General features: G+C 41.2%; 1 protein-coding gene across 4 annotated transcripts; it reads left to right on the forward strand.

Annotated features, from left to right (window-relative positions):
- Positions 1–1,314: 1,314 nt before the first annotated feature.
- SLC16A14 (solute carrier family 16 member 14) lies at positions 1,315–17,096 on the forward strand. 4 transcript variants are annotated; one of them, XM_042796138.1, is made up of 6 exons: positions 1,315–2,591; positions 6,740–6,881; positions 7,158–7,434; positions 8,307–8,450; positions 12,450–13,445; positions 15,068–17,096. In XM_042796138.1, the coding sequence occupies exons 3-6, from the start codon at positions 7,164–7,166 to the stop codon at positions 15,214–15,216; spliced, it is 1,560 nt and encodes a 519-aa protein (XP_042652072.1). In that variant the 5' UTR covers positions 1,315–2,591; positions 6,740–6,881; positions 7,158–7,163; the 3' UTR covers positions 15,217–17,096. The 4 variants fall into 4 exon arrangements, with proteins under 4 accessions (XP_042652072.1, XP_032861316.1, XP_032861318.1 ...); XM_033005425.2 differs by lacking the exon at positions 1,315–2,591 and adding an exon at positions 3,139–5,419; XM_033005427.2 differs by lacking the exon at positions 1,315–2,591 and having other exon boundaries at positions 3,139–6,881; positions 7,158–7,230.
- Positions 17,097–17,160: the final 64 nt, after the last annotated feature.

A 17,160-nucleotide genomic window follows, 5' to 3' on the forward strand; every position in this document is an offset into this window, starting at 1 on the left:
GTGGCAAAGACCATTAAGCTGAACTCTTCTTGGTAGTAGCAAATGGTAAAACAAGGAGCAAAGGCCACAGACTGAGTCACTGGAGTTGTGACTGGGTGCATGTGATTGTGCAGGGATGGTGCTGCACAGGAACATACTGCCCAGAAAGGCCATCAGGTCTCTATCCCTGAAGGCTTTCAAGCGCAGGTTAGGCAAAGCCATGGCTGACCCGAAGTACCACGGGTCACAGTCCTGCTTCCAGTGAAAGGCTGGACTGCATGGACGCCAGAGATCCCTTCCAACCACCACTTCTATGACTGTAAAAGTCTAAGGCACCATATTGGCCCCCAGATAGTAAAGAAAATTAACTTATCAATTCCTCCTACTCCTGCCTTCCTTCCTCCATCCCTTTAAGTTATATTATTACATATAATTACCATCATGTTTAAGGGACTAGTAAAACGTCCTTCCTTTTCAGTCAGGTTGCTCTGTTTGCCATCCAACTACTTTATACAGTTATGATTTGCACCAGGGTCTGTTAGACTTTGTTTACATCTTATTTTACTGGATTAGGCACTTTATGCATCTTTGCTAAAAACTGCAAACTTTCTCTGGTGCCATAGAATTATCCTTCTGATTCTTACAAAATGGACTTTTTCCCTTGCTGAACATCATTCGTACCCTCGCTGATAGACTTGCACAATGTAATGGTTAAAATTCAAGTGGATCCATCCATACTCATCTTCCCAAGGGACAACATAAATCCAAGATTTTAGTCCAGAACCACAATGACATACGAACCAGAACTGCTGAAGCAGTATGACACAGCTAAATGAATTCTGCATCAGATCAAACTGTGAAAACAGAGTCTCAGCACAAGGATATAAGTGCGCAGGTGGCATCTCGAGTACTAGAGGGAATATGGGGTAACATCCAGTCAAACATATTTTTGTGACTAGTCATCCCATAATCCCAGTAAACCTGTTTCTGTGGCTAGGTTTAATAAAGCATGTTACGTGACACACAAATCAAAATGTATGTGTTTCAAACTCGGGTAATAATACTATGCAATAAGCAGCAAATTTCAAGTGTCAAGTCAGTAGCATTAAACCTTTTAAGAAACCAGACTTCAGCCAAAAAGCTAATGCCAAAGTTAAAATCTGGAATATGAAGGCCCATACACTGTTGGGCACAGTGTTGTAAAACACAAAGTAATCGGTGAGCATGTATACTTCAGAATGACACACATTTGCAATGCAAGACCATAATCTTTTTAAAATGGGAAATCTAGTTTTGTTTATGAAGGAGAATTAACCCAGTCGCAAGTCTCTGACACTAACTAGTTTTTTATTCTGGAAAGGCATTATCATTTTAAGACTACAGTGCAAAGTAGTATAAGATTTACGAAAGACTGAAGCCATAGCAATTGCCTACAGTCTGGCACACACTTGAACGAAAACCAGATTAAATTGTTTTGTATCAATATATTTGATGGACTAGATATATACAGAATATTAAACTTTTATGAAAAAATAGATGAGATTTGCATGTGTAAACAGCACACAGGCCAAAGACTAAGGTCAAATACAAATGTAGTAAAAATATATAAAAAGCCCCAAACATGTATTTTTAAAACTCCCCAAAGCAATTATCTTTTAAGATTCTGAACCACCATGTTATGCACAGACAGTATGTGCAACACCATTAAAACATTCCTGTAGGTCTCTCCTCATTTCCTCTTCTCTCAAACTGCTTCTTACATCTTCTTGAACAGCCTTTATTTATGCTACTCAGTGCACTCCTGTAGGACACTCAAGATTCTCTGATGATGGAAATTTTACACAGTCGCATACCATCACTTTAGCCTGGGTAAATTAACTGCAAATCGTCAAAGCAATGTATTGCAGAATGTATACCCCAGTAATGTCAGATTATTCAGAAAGATACAACTGAGGTCCGGATACTGCTTTGAAAAAGTAAGGGTATATTTCTGCAATTCTTTCTTTCGTTCTCCTAAGAGAGGACTATTTCTGAAGCTCACTTATTGCACAAATAAGGTACTGTACAGTGAAGCCTTCAAGTTTCATTCTTAGGGTGGTTAGGCTACATAAATGCAATCAGCCTCTCTGAAGTAAACATAATCCAACGGCCATTAAAATCTTGATACTGGCTGCTTTTATTGGATTGTATCCTCTAACTCTCTCAGATGTATATTTCCGGCGATAACCTGTGCAGCAATAAACTTCTTTCAGCCACAAGAGTGTGCGTGTGAGAGGATTGCAAATCTCCTCCGCCAAACCAGAATTAGCCGGTATCGCAGGAATGAAAGAGCGTGGAGATTTGAAATTGCAGGGAATGGAGACAAGGCGCTGCAGAAGACGAGCTGCCTGGGGGTCAAGAGGCCCGAGACCGCTGCCAGGCTTCTGCCGAAAATAAGCCCCGGGGCGGCGAGCAGGGGCGAGGCTGAGCCGGCGCGGGCGACGCCGCGGAGCCGGGCGCAGGTGGACCCCGCAGCGGCTCTCGGGGCGCCGAGCGGCGCCGCGGCTCTGGCTGACAGCGGAGGCTCGGCGGCGGGGCGGGCTGGGGCGGCGGCGCTGGCGGGGCCCGGCGCGGTGAGTACCTCGGGAGGAGCCGGGAGCCGCCGCCCGGAGCCGGCACCGGCAGCGGCGCGGCTGCGGCAGGGACCGAGCGGTCGCCGCGCCGCCTGCGGCAGAGGCGGGCGGGCCCGGCGCGGTGCAGCGCGGCCGCGGGGCTGCCGGCGGGCGGCGGCGGCGGCCCCTCGGTGCCGCGGCGGGCGGGGAGCGCCGCCGCCGCGGGGTAACTACCGGTCATCCTTTGTGCTCCGGCGGGCGGGCGGCGCCTGCAGCCGCGCCGTCCCCCCAAACGCCGCCCCGCCACCGCCCGGCCCCGCCGCCGCCGCAGCCCCCGCGGGCCGGGGAGGCGGCTGCGCCCGAGCCCGCGCCCCCGCCGCTGGGCCGCGGGCTCCGTGACCGACGCTGCCCCGGCGGCGGCCCGGGCTCGGGGGGCGGCAGCCCTCCCCGGCTGAGCGGTGCTTTGCATAGATGGGTTTAACCTGAATGCTGGGGGAGGCGTAACGTGTAAAGCTCCCGAGTTTGGGGGGGGAAGAAAGTCTCCCCTCCTCGGGCTGCTCCTGCAGCAGTCTGTAACCGTTTATAAAACAGGTACAGCGCCTGATGCAAGCTGCCCGTTACCTTGGCACCAAGGGGAGAAAAACGTTGACCCTGTGAGCCTACTGCCGCTGTCCTCGGGGACGCGGGACTGCTCGTGGGTCACGCTGGGGCCGAGCCGCGGCGAGGGGTGTCCCGGAGGGCTCTGAGTAGGGCCTGGGAAACAGCCCTCCGGGGCGGGAGGGCAGCAACCTGCCCCGGGCAGTTGAACTGCCGCCGGCTTCATGCAAACTTGTGACCCTGGAAATTAGCTTGGAGTTCGAAGTGCTTCGTTTCCCTGATTTTCTCTTCCTTGCTGGGCACGCACCGTGGCTCTGGTCTGCAGTGGCTAGTGCCCGCATCGCCAGGGAGGTCTCTGACAACTGGAGTGCTCAGCATATTAGCAAGCTTGAGTTTGACTGCCAAAATTTAGGAGACCCAAAATAAACTATGTTTTCAACAATGTTTTTTTCTGTATGTCTTCAAAGGACAAATAATTATGTGTGGCATGTCTACTGGGAATATTGTGAAGCAGCACATTTATTGGTTATCCATTGGAAGTGTCTTTACGATTCGATTCTGTATTTTTCAACACTGAGGCAATCGGGTACTGGAAGAGACTACCCAAGTATATGTAAATTATTAATCATATGGACTTCTAATATCAAGATCAGATGTTTTTCAATGATCCAGAGCAACTACAAGCTAGAGAGCCGTAGCTCCACTGGTGGTACAGGGAACCTGGGTGTTTTGCTGCTAACGTTGGTCTTATTACAGCACCTGCATTGGTCCCTAAAATAGCTCATGAGTCAGATTTTCAAACAAGCTCAGCATCTTTGTGGGCACTAACGTTTGGGCCAGTTTTCTAAGAGCTCTGCATACTGTGTCTGCATACAGTACAAAAAGCTTCTCTGAAAAAAACCTAGTCCTTCTCCATCTGACCAGACATGAAGCCGTTCTCCTGCCTTTAAATACAATCCTTTGTGAGGGGATGTATCCAAACACTGTTACTGTGAGTGGGTCTTCACTACCTTGCTCACTGGGGAAATATGGCTGGCCTCACAAATCAGCTGCCGTCATTTTCATTGCGGTTTCTCTAGGATTTCACAATTGCAAAGAGCCCCTTGGGCTTTTCTGCCTTCTATAGTACTGTGTTCTTGGCAGGTCCCTGGTGTGGGAAGGAGGCTGAAGGCAGGTAAGTGCATTTCTCCTGGGTGTGGTAGGCCACGAGTGATGGGGAGAGGACCCAGCCAGCCAGTCCTTGCTGTATCCAGAGCCTGAGAGCATGTGCCGTTATTGGAGATGACCTTCCTGGCGTTTGAGTGTATTCACTCTGAACTTGTAACATTAGTGAAAAGTTAATAACATAAAAGTAATAATAAGCAAGGATCCAGTTCAAAAGGAAATTTATGCATTTTCTGAAGATTTGTGGGAGTTGATGCAAGCATGATATTAACTTGCATCTACTCAATCTAAGCCCGTTCTGTCAGTGAGATTGCAAAGATGAGTGTCATATCTTTCCATCCCAGTGTACATTATTTTTGCTTTAAATAATTTAAAATATATAAAAGACATATCCATTTCCTGTCCAAAGAAGAAAATTTTTATATCCCGTGTCAGTGGTTGGGTGCACACAAAACCAGGCAAAAGCATGAAAGAGAGAGGTGAGGCTCCACATTTAATGCTGACTCTGAATCTTCAGTTACATAACTTTGTATGCTGTTATCTAAGATGTACTGTATTATCCATCATACATTTTCATTAATCTTATACAGACCATGTCTAACAGCTTGCAATTTTCCTTCATTCTGCTACTTCTCATTATTTCCCATTAGCATGATTATTCACTATCTTTATTACCTTTATGCAGTTAGTATTTCTCTTGTGAGTGGGCTGAATCCTCCATAAGTAGTCGTATAAACTACATCAGTGGGGGATCTAGCTCCAAGCACATTAATAGGAGAGAGTTGAGATGTCATCTTTAAGACCTGCATTCTGTAGAGGAAGGATGAAGTATAATTTTAACTAAGGCTGTCCTAGGCTGTCCTCTCATGTTCAAAAAACAAGTCTGCATCACCACATGGCTCTGATTTACTCCCCTCTGCTACCCTTCCTGCCTCAAACACTCTGCAGGACCTCTAGAAAGACCTCTATGCATAATCCCCCATCTCTCTGCCTCTTCATTTGGAAATCCAGTAAGTCCTGTCAGTATGTGTTCCTACTGGTACCCAGATGTGGACTCAGCCACTGGTCCCAGCTTATCAGCTCTGGTGGTGAGTATTAAATGTGCACAGTTCTTGTTCTACCTCACTGTGTCACCAATACCTTCCACAGCCAAGTTAGGGCTAGTGACAAGGTAGTCCGTAAAGAATATCCATCTGTGAAAAGTTCAATACCAGGAATACAATGTATTTTAGCTCCACTTCACTGTGTGAGGCAAATCACTGTGCTCTTGGAGGAACCTACATGTTCACTGCCCTTAGGTACATATAATTACCTGTACTGCAAGTAAGGGATATGTGGCACTTAACTACAAAGGTAATGTGCCCAGCAGCCAGTCTGGAGAGGTTACATATATTGGCAGGTTTTCACTGTTGTCCATAAAAGAAATGGTAGCTTTGACCAATCAGCTCTGACTCCGTCTGCATATTAAAATGAAATACTTCAAGGCTGCCTCTGTATGCTTATCTAACAATAAGTAAAAAGTTAAATAGTTTGGAAAGGTAATAACTTGAGAGCAAAATATACTAATGTATTTAAAGACAACACCTCAAAATTTCAGTTAGTGTAAAATCTGAGTTACTCCATTCACTGCCAGTTTCCAGTAGTGAGGAGCTAGCCCTGAGGCACATCTTCTCAGGGCTCACAGAATACATAAGGAGCTTTTTTAAAAAAATTTTTGATAACTTTCTTTTCTCTTTTGACTGTTGTGAAGCTGATGTCTCTTTTTATTTCTCTAGAGAAGAAGAGACAAAAAATTGCCATCTCTGGTAATTTGTATCATTACATTTCTAGTCTCCATGGAAACCTATGTGGGGCTTCACAGTTGGGTAACATTTCAATATGTTACAGCAGAAATCAGATGGAGAGAAGAATGAATTCTGCACCTTGCCTGTTAATCAATTAAAAGTGGTTTTGAAATTATTTTCACATTGTGTTGCAAACTTTACTTAGAGTAAGAATAGAAGAAATCAAAGTAATCAAATTAATCTATTATGGCCTGATCCTATGTACACCTAGGCATGTAACTGCCACTCAGTTTGATTATGATAGGTATTGACATTAATTTGGAAGAATTCTTTGGTTTTAGTAGGATTATATGGATTAATACTATGGAAACTGAAAGCATAATAGGAAACTGTCAAGTTGACTCTAACAAAAAGCTTGCCAGAGAGGTAGTAACAACACCCTTGTTGTAATCTATGTAAGCAAAACATTTTGAAAATCAAGAACCTTAAATCTTTATGTATCTCTGTCTTCACTCTTATTCTTCCACTACTAAGGAAGAAATAAAGCTCAAAATTGGTTTCCTCTGAAAAGATATGGGAACTTCATCTACCTGCTTCTTCAGGATTTCCTTTTTTTATTCCAAGCTTTATCAACTTGAACACAAAGGAACATAGCCTTACTGGGACAGCAGAAGGTGATACAGAAGAGGAATATACAGAAAGAGACCTGTCTATTTTTGTGACCACAGTCAACCCATGAAGAGTGAGTGCTCTCAGCCACTGACATGTGAGTAAAGTATATAGTAATGGAAATAATGCAGCCTACTGTCAGCCTGTAAGTACTCCTGCATAGACAGCCATGATAATAAGGTGCACAAATACATTAATCAGAAAATTTTCTAAGCATTTTACATTTGAACGATGAAAACCCCATATTCACTTTACAACTGCACTAAAACACAATGGTGAAATACAGTAGTGATTTATGCTATTCACTATAACCAAACTACAAAATCTGATCATTTTGTATGTATTTTGAAGGTATTTACTGCATTTGTTTCAGAATACCATGGAGAAAATGTATGCTAGTCGAGAGGATATTGGATATGATTTTGGAGATGACTCAAAGGTTGGAAGTAAGACAATTAAGCCTAATCCAAACATCGATGGAGGATGGGCTTGGGTGATTGTACTCGCTTCTTTCCTTGTGCACATACTTATCATGGGGTCCCAAATGGCGCTTGGAATACTCAACATGGAATGGCTTGAGGAGTTTAATCAAAGTCGTGGTTTAACAGCGTGGGTTAGCTCCCTCAGCATGGGCATTACACTTATCGTGGGTATGTTCCAGCATAATTTATTTCGAAACTACATAGATTTTTAGAGTATGTTTGCCTGAAGTATTTTCTTACAGTTTTCCATTTTATTAGCAGAGCTGCCCAGGTTCTCCTGACTTGTTTTTTTTAAAGTCACCAGGACCAATTTTACAAGTTAGAGGGAGAAAAGGAACAACAGGGAAGATGATAGAGAAGACAGTTACTCCAGGAGACAGCATGAGCAGGAAAGGATGCCAATGACTTCAAGGTCTCACTAGAATTAAGAAAAGAGATGATCTGTGAAGCTTCTGCTCCTCCCCATACTCTATATGGGAGGAGAAGATGTTGAATTTGGACATTTTATGTTTCTGTTTGGCAGCTGAACTAAAATTTATTTTTTAAGTTGTGGTTAGATCAACCCAAAATAATATCTGTAGGGGTATGTTTGTGTATATACATGCATATATATATATATCTATACACACATATGTATATACACACCTCTGTCTCCCTAAATTAAGGTTGAAGAAGTTGCGTTTAGGTCTGCCTAAAATATTCAACTGAAAATAAAATGTTTACTTTCTAATTACTTGTGAAAAAGTCCTGCACTCACACAGCATTAGTATTGGAAAGAATAGTTTGAGTTTCTTCCTCTGTTTAAACTGTCCCTTCTTCTTGGGGCAGATTTGATTTTGGGTCCTGTGCGTATTTGCTAAGTATTTGGTCAGTTGGTTGAATTTTTCCATTATTTTAAATAGTAATAAGAGAAATAAACTGAATTGCACAAGTGGCCTGATGTTTAACATTTTGTTTAAAACATTAAGAATCTCCATGTAATTAATTATTAAAGAGTGCAGAGAATTAAGTAAATAACATTTTCTCATGTTTTTTAACAGGTCCTTTCATTGGTTTATTTATCAGTATGTGTGGGTGCCGCAAGACAGCTATAATTGGAGGGATATTGAATGCCCTAGGTTGGATACTGAGTGCCTATGCCTCAAATGTGCACTATCTCTTCCTCACGTTTGGAGTAACAGCCGGTAAGAGCTGTACTAATGTTTGAAAGTTCTTTCAATTAGTTTTGATTCCTTCAAAGGTTATCTAGGTGAGTAAAGAGGGAAGTTAGACTGTAAAGTTATTCCAGCTTTTCTTTTATGCCTTTACAGCCTGTTACCTTTTCAAAAAACTTATTTACTCAGTGGATTGGGCCCAGGGACTTTTATTGTCATGTAAATCTGCCATGAGGAGATGGTATTTTTATTAGTTTCTCACAAGTGAATCAATGTAACTCAAACTCTAAACAAGTAGAATTTAAAGATGTTAAAACACTGTTGAATTATATATCTAGCTAACTCCTCTTTGTCACAGGAAGAAACAATGAGTATTTTCTACAGCAGTTGCTCCACATTAATAAAATATGAGATTATGATAACTATGTGCTGCTTCAAAACCCATTTTAAAGGGTATTTTGGGTTACTGCTGGTAGGCAGCTAAGCTTCACATAGCTGATCACTCACTGACTCAATGTCTGACCATTACTTTGGAAGACAAATGCCACAACTCCAAATGTCCTCCCTTCCTCCTTCTTTCCTCGAGTTTTATTGCTGAGCAAGACATCATATTGTATGGGATGTTCCTTCAGTTGGAATCAGCGGTCCCACTGTGTCCTCTCCCAGCCCACTCACTGGCAGGGCCATGTGAGAAACAGAAAAGGCCTTGATGCTGTCCAGCTAAAACATTCCTGTGTTATCAACAGTGTTTGGGTCACAAATCCAAAACATAGCACCCTATGAACTACAATGAAGAAAATTAACTCTATCCCAGCCTCAGTTAGGACAATGCATGTGGTGGTATTTCATATGTAGTTTCTAATAAAAGATATTCAGATTACATCAACAACCACTAATAAATAGCAACTAATCTTGCTACATTTTTTTTACAGTCAAAATCACTGAAAGAAGTAATATTTTGGCATTTTTATTGGAATTAGGTCTTTAAAAACCTTTTGATATGTGTAAGAGCCCAATCAAAATATGAAAAGGCATGCATGTTTAGGAATCTTTCTTGAAAACCAACAGATCCTTAGTGCCTGAATGCTCAGTTTCTAGCAAAATGTGGCTTGTGAAAAAATTTAGTTATTTGAAGAAAGTTATATAGGAGAACCCGGTGTTACCTATTTAAAGCACTACTCCATTTTATTCACTATTAATTTCTGGAAGGAGATACTGTTAATAGATATGAAACAAAAATGGTAAAGTGATCCAAGCAAGAAATACAAAATGTGGCCTTTAATTATTAGCTGAGGAACACTGAGCAATTCAAGGGGCTTTGAAATATTATTCACTCCACAGCTAAGATGGCCAGTTATGTTCGCAAATGAAGCATAGTATCTGTGTTATATGTGACTGACAGAAGTGTTATGAAAAAAATTGTTTGCAATACTAATAGCTTCAGTACCCTCCATTCCCTCAAACTACCATTTTGCAGAATTTCATAGAAATCTGCAGAATTTCTGCACATAATTTTTTATCTAGCTCTCTGGATGGAAAAAAATTGTAACTAGCAAGGATCATTGTGATGACTCTTTATACCACCATGCCATAGATTTCAATAACGCTGTAAATTCCTGAAAAAAGAACAGTAATTACAGGCAGGGTTCTGCCCTCATTGGAATTACTGTTTCCACATATATATCGAGTATAATCAAGCAGATGGAATCTACACACTCTTTCTCTCAGCCCTTGCTGCTTTTCAGAATGAGCATACACAAAATATCAGACAAAAAGGCTGAGATTATACAGCAAATTTAAAGAATCAAAACCCCCTATTTTCAGAAAAAATCTGAGGCAGATTTTTTACATGAGGTGGAGAAGTGAGATGCTGTTGCAGGCATAATTCTGGCCAGAAAACCAGTGTAGAGATGCCTGAGATATTTCTGCCAGCTCCACGAGACCTCCATTTGCCATCTCCTCACTCACCACCACCTTCACTTATCACCCCCTCACTCACTGTCCCCTCACTATTCCCTCGCTCACCATCTCCTCACTCACTGTCCCCGCACTCATGATCTCCTCACTCGCCCATTGCCTCAGTCCCCGTCCACTCCCATCCCCTTGCTCCCGGTCACCTCACTCACCACCATCTCAAGGAAGTTCCTTTCATGTTCTCGTGGCCACTAGATTAAGACCACTGTTCACTTACGGTGTCCGTGCTTCCTGCTGCCATCACTTCTGGGCCTCCATGCAGTGCTTGCAGGCTTACTCATGGCTCCTGTTCTCCCGGTTGGTGACCCGCCATGCCAGGTGTCCTCACACAGTATGTCCGTATGACCCCAAAATTGTCCCCCTGGCTGCAGTCACCCTGCTGCCTCAGCTCCCATTCCCAAAGTGCCCCTCACCTCAGCGTGGTTCCCCTTCCCCAGCCTTGTCCCCTGGTTGACAGCTTCACCCCAGCTCCATGGGCTCTGCTCCCCACAGTGGCAGTGGCGAGGGCAGAGAAGCCTTCTCCCCGCTCACCCATCCTGAGGAGCCCTGAGGTGGGTGCCTGGAGCTGCTGGCAGCAGGGAGCCCCTGTGGCCTGGGGGGCAAAATGCCCCCTGAGGCCTGGTGCGGTGGTGGGGAGAGCAGAGCTGGCCCTGCTGCTGCCATCATGGTACAGAGTGACAAATCTGTGGGGAAAAGGAGTGGAGGAGAGGCCTGTGGCCCTGTATTTACCTGTGAAGGTGGCATGCCTTTGCACGTAGAATATGTTTTGCTATGTAGCCCATAGAATGAAAAGATAAGATAAAACTATTTTAAAAATGCCTTATTTCTTGGGATGCACAGGGAAGCGCAGTAAGCACTAATGAAAGCACAGGCCTGGGCTGTTTTACAGCAGTCAATGGCAGGCTGGTCTGATGAGGCAGGCAGTCTTCTCGGGGGCAGAGAGATTTCCTTAGAGTTTGTGTCTGGGTTTGTGCAAAATAGAAACCTGATCATGTATTTGCGTAGCAAAGAAATAAATACTTCTAGCAGGCAAAACAGGTCAGTTCTGACCACTTTACACTGCTGTGATGCTGAGGTGCCTTTTTTCAGGCTTTGCTGGAATAACTGTTCTTTCTCCAATCTAGGTGTAGCTACATCGTGCTGTAGCTGCATGCAGCTATGTTATCAGCTATTTAGGAAAACTCAGAAGCCCAAAACACTCTTCTAAATGATGATCACAGTGAATTTGGAAGCATCTTCTGCATACACCTCTTCCAGTCCAAATCCCCTCTGTCAGGAATTTGCTGTGATAAAAACTGGGCAGCTGTTACCTTTAATGATGGGTTTGCCCAACTCTCAACACTTTCTGCTTGAAGTATTTAATAACCTTTAATACCCTGGGTTTTAACTATAACTGAGGGATTTTCTACAAAATTAGAGATCTGCCTTTTAAGTATATGCCTGTGCAGCTACTGTGTGGCCCTCCCTAGACTTTCCTGAAGTATCCAAAGAGAAACCTGGAAGCCACCCAAGGTCTCATCACCAGGCTAACCCCCCCGCACTGACTTCTGAAATGTATCTCACAGTCACTGTGGCTCCACAGTCACAAAGCAAGGACAGAAACTCAGTCTGGATCTTCATTGCCGGTGAACTCGGGCAAAAGCAACAAGATGTGCCCAGTCAGCAATTTGTGGTCACTGATACAATCAGATACAAGTATTACAAATGCAGATATATCAAAATAGGGTTTGTTTATGTTTGTCCCCATATTAACAGTCACTTTTGCAGGATGTTTGGGACTTTCCAGTGGTGTCATGCTGAATTGAGGTAAAGGTTTTATCTTCCATATGTCAGTTTTCCCAGCAGTTAAATATCAATATTGTATTCTCACTGGAATAAGTATGCAAATTTTGGAAAATGCTACAAGACAGAAATGAAAGATAATATGGGAATTGAATATTCTCGGTTTTACTGCTATGCTTGCACAAAAGTTAGGAACAAAACTGATTTGTTTTTCACTGCTTTTTATCTTGTCGGCAAAAAGTTCAGATTGATTTCAGTTTTTTCTTTTCATAGGCGTTGGAAGTGGCATGGTTTATCTGCCTGCAGTGGTCATGGTAGGGCAGTATTTTCAGAAGAGAAGAGCACTTGCACAAGGACTCAGTACCACGGGAACAGGGTTTGGAGCTTTCCTGATGACTGCCTTACTAAAGTACCTCTGCATCGAATTTGGGTGGAGGAATGCCATGTTCATCCAGGGCGCCATCTCCCTGAACCTTTGTGTCTGTGGGGCACTTATGAGACCACTCTCTCCCCAAGACATTGTTAATGAAAAGTACATTGTGAGAAGTAGTAGTGAAGATAATCAGGCAAAAGCTGTGTCCCGTTCTGTGGAGACTATAAAATCTAATGGAGTCCTCAGTGAAGAACCAGAAAAAAAAGAAGAGGCAACAAATGAAGAAGTGCTGGACAGTGTTCAGCACATAGAAATTGGAGGTAAATTTAGAAGTGGAAGGAATATGTATGTACTGCGCATTCTTAAGACAGTGAGCCAGCTGATGGTTACAGTGAGGAAGGGCTTTGCAATATGGTACTCCAGCTACTTTGGTGCTGCATCACTGTTTACTAATAGAGTATTTGTGGCCTTCATAATTTGGGCTTTGTTTGCCTATAGTAGTTTTGTCATTCCTTTTATTCATCTTCCAGAAATAGTCAAGCAGTATAACTTATCTCGTCAGAACAATGTATTTCCTTTGACATCCATTATAGCCATTGTTCATATTTTTGGTAAAGTGATCCTTGGAATCATCTCTGATCTCCCATGCATCAGCACATGGAACGTCTTCCTCATGGCTAACTTTACCCTGGTCACCTGCATTCTTATTTTGCCACTAATGCAAACATATGTTAGCCTGGCTGTGGTTTGTGCTCTAATAGGATTTTCTAGTGGCTATTTTTCTCTAATGCCTGTTGTGACTGAAGATTTAGTTGGAACTAAACACCTTGCAAATGCCTATGGCATCATCATTTGTGCCAACGGAATATCTGCATTGTTTGGACCGCCCTTTGCAGGTAAAAAGTTCAAATTTCTAAGCAATGGATGTTTGTATAATAACCATGTGACTTGTTATATTATTAAGCTTTCTTATGTTATGAGTACATGTAGTTAACAAAATTACAGCTGCTCTGGAATGAACCATAACATCCAGCTTTACATTGTACAAATTTACAGATCGCATTCACACACTACAAATTACAGTCCTTGCAAATAACCCCAAATCTCTTACAATCTATCCTTTCGATGGTGTTTCCTTAAAATATCATAATACATTTTTTTAAAATGAGAAAGGTTTAACCTGTTTTGTTTTTTTTTGTGTGTGTGTAATATATGCACTATACATACTCCTGTCTCTGTCTAGATGAAAAATGATGAGTAGTTTTCAGGGTAGGCAGGTGTTTGTACCATAGTATTACTCCCAAGAACTATGAGGTATGTTTGGGTGTCACCACTCCAAGCTGCCAATGGATGTGTTAACTAACTTAGCATTGCCTTCCTTCAGCCAGAAATACCTACTTTGGGGACCACGCTGTTCATAGTCTCTCTCTTTACTGTCATCCACAGCAGAAGGTAGAAGCATATGTACGTTATCCTAAAGTAATTTAGGCTTAAACAAACACTCATCATAAATTTTCTCATAAAAAGAGGTGGGGAAGTACAGAAGCTCTAGGTACTGATTGTCAGTACTATAGCCAGACTACAGCTATCTTTTACAGATGGCACTAGGCTGAACTGAAGCTATTCACTATTAGCAGCACGGGCAACCCAAAAAAGCGCAAATGCTCTCACCTTCTCTCCCCAGCACTGAGTGAGCTGACACAATTTAGAAAAAAGCTCACTCAGTGCCCTTCAAAAAGCAGCAGTGTTTTACTCTATATTCTTTCAGCACTTCTCAGCCTGTGCTGAACATGTCTTTGTATTTGCTCATTAGTAATGAAGCAAATACGATGCAATTACTTGATGTAAAAAAAGCTCCTGATCTTGAGGTTACATCACAATGCAACCAGTGTGAGGAGGGAATTTTGCTATTTTGGGTTCTCAAACCTTTCTGAAGTAACTTTAATGTACTTTTGCAAAGGAATTAACTTTGGAATGAGAGTCATTGCAGGACTGAGATTTTATCTCTTGAAAAGTCTTTTATCAGTATGTGAGTCTTTGAGAAAGCTATTGGGAATGTGTTTGCTTGCACAAGGCACAGCATTTCAAGGGACCTGCAGTATTGGCCATTTTACAAAGACAGTAGTGGGGTGGAAGATCTAAGTGGTTTGGGATTCCAAAATGTCTATTTTCAAGTCAGACCTGTGATAACTTGTTTGAAAAATGTGCAGTTTTAGAGAGAAGGCTGCTTGGCTTCACAGGATGGCATATAGCTAGAATCCCATTTTAAGATTTCCATGATACTTAAATGAGGAGATAGGTTTTGCACTGGTTTTGGTGAACAAACAAGATTTTGTTAATACATTTCCATCTGTAGCATCTAGAGGAGGAAATAATCACCACCTTTCTTTTTCCACAAAACATCCATGGATTTGACTGAAATGTCATGAGAGAAATGTGCAGTGTTTTTCATATTCTCCCATGCAATGTACCTTGTTGTCAAGCTTTGTAGCAAACATGTGTTTTCCTTATTTTGCAGGTTGGATCTATGACATCACAAATAAATACGATTTTTCTTTTTACATATCTGGCTTGCTATACATGGTGGGAATAGTATTTTTACTTATACAGCCTTGTATTCAAAAGAAACAACCAAGAGAAAAATCTACAGAAGAAGCACAAGTATAGAACAAATATTCCAGAAGTTTTTTTATGTAATTTTTTTGTTTTCATATTTCTATTGTAATGACAGTATGAAGCTGTTTTTCTTACGGATCCAACCCCATTGAGCTGTACTTAAGTGAAAAGTGAATGTGCTCCAAAATGCTAACTAGTCTAAACTATTAGAAATATGCTTTTAAAATGAGTTAAGATATTTTACTTTAGAACTAACAAGACAGCAATTAGAAGCACCCTGCTAGTCTTTTAAATTTGGAACGATGCTAAGAGCCCTTACCCTTGCTTCTCTTTTAACTTTTCACCACTACCCAGTGGTGAAACTCCATTGACTGCAATGCAGTTACTCCTGATTTACACTAGTCCTAGAAGAAAATTTGATCAGGATATGAATGATTTATAAAAGTCCTTCCTGCTATGTATTCTGTCTGATAAAAGAGTAGTTACTGAGTATGAGAAAATTATTGTATTTCTTACCTGGCTAGTCAAGTATTGTTGAAATGCTAGTACAAAAATTCAGTTAATTCAGTGTATTAAAACTACTATTTCTGTGATGTACAACTGAAGAAAAGTTCTTATATTTTTCTGAAACAACTCTCTACTTCAAGGATTTTTTATTTTATTTTTTTAAAGTATCAACTGCATAATAAAGTAGCCATCCTCATTACATAGGCTGCATTATAAATGCTGTGACTCTTAATGTACCTGAAGTAAACAAACATAAAAGCAAAACTAGGCAACATACAGAAAACATTGTTATTCACAAATTGGAAAATGTTTCCAGAAACAGTTTGAAGTTTCTGGCTGCTTAACCTAATTAGAGGTATTACAGAACTTTGTAATACTGCCATTGACCCCTTCCGTGAGACTTTTTTGTCAAGTAAACAGTACTAAAGAAACAGAGTTGGGCAAAACTGGCCAAATATAGTTTTAGAAAGAACTGGACTACAGCACACTAGATTTTGTTACTATTAATAACAAAAACATGTATTATGAGCAGTTGTGTTGTTGCTCACAGTGTATGCCATGAACTGTCTAATACTGGTCACATTTGAGATGTTTATTCACTAGAAAATTAGATAATGCAGAGCATGAAGGAGCTAAAGACCATTTAAAATATTCAAATACATTTTCTTAAACATTAAGCACCTGGTAATCAATGCAGAATGTTTCGTATGGTGGTACAAGACATACTTTTTTCAGTTTTGAGAGGTGAGTCTGATGTTAATTTTCCTATCAGCACGGGTGGTTAAAAAAAAGTTCTGAACGACAACTTGTATTGTTCTATATTGCAATTCACCAGCTTCTTAGTTTTGCACTTCTACAACTGTTGGCAGGGACATACTTTAAAATAAATCACTGAAATGAGCCAAGTTAAAAAAGAAAACCTTAAGAAAACCTCAAACTGCTTTAAGGTTTAGATCAGTTCATTCATGTAAGATAGTTATGTAAGGCCTTTAAAATTCATATTAAAACAACTGAGTTGGCAATGAACTACAACACATGGTGTGAACATGCAGTCACTAATTTCTTAAAATCAGCTTTTTTTGTTAGAGAAAATATTCTTGTAAACTACACTTTCACATCAGTTCTTTTGTTATAGGTTTAATGTCTTCTTCATGTGAATGCTGCTGCTAACTTATTTTAACTGAGCTATCTTTTATTGGTGAAATATATGTATTGAAGTAAAGATTTCCCTCAATTTCCTCTGCCTTTTTGAAAGATATGTACCCTTTATACTTAGATCTTCCCTTCACCTTTTGTCAAAATCAACTTTATTTGCATATTACTGTAATGAATAATATGTTGTTCACTTGTGAGATCTGCAATATATCTTTCTATAGAAGTCCTTACTGAGCCATATGATGGGAATAAACTTACCCCAAATTTCACTTTCTGTTCATTTACTAATTAAGTTCTTTCTTTTTAAGCTTAAAAATGAAGATTCTCCTGCAA

The sequence above is a fragment of the Tyto alba genome, unplaced genomic scaffold (genome assembly GCF_018691265.1).
Source record: "Tyto alba isolate M040663 unplaced genomic scaffold, T.alba_DEE_v4.0 Super-Scaffold_10, whole genome shotgun sequence".
NCBI lineage: Eukaryota > Metazoa > Chordata > Aves > Strigiformes > Tytonidae > Tyto > Tyto alba.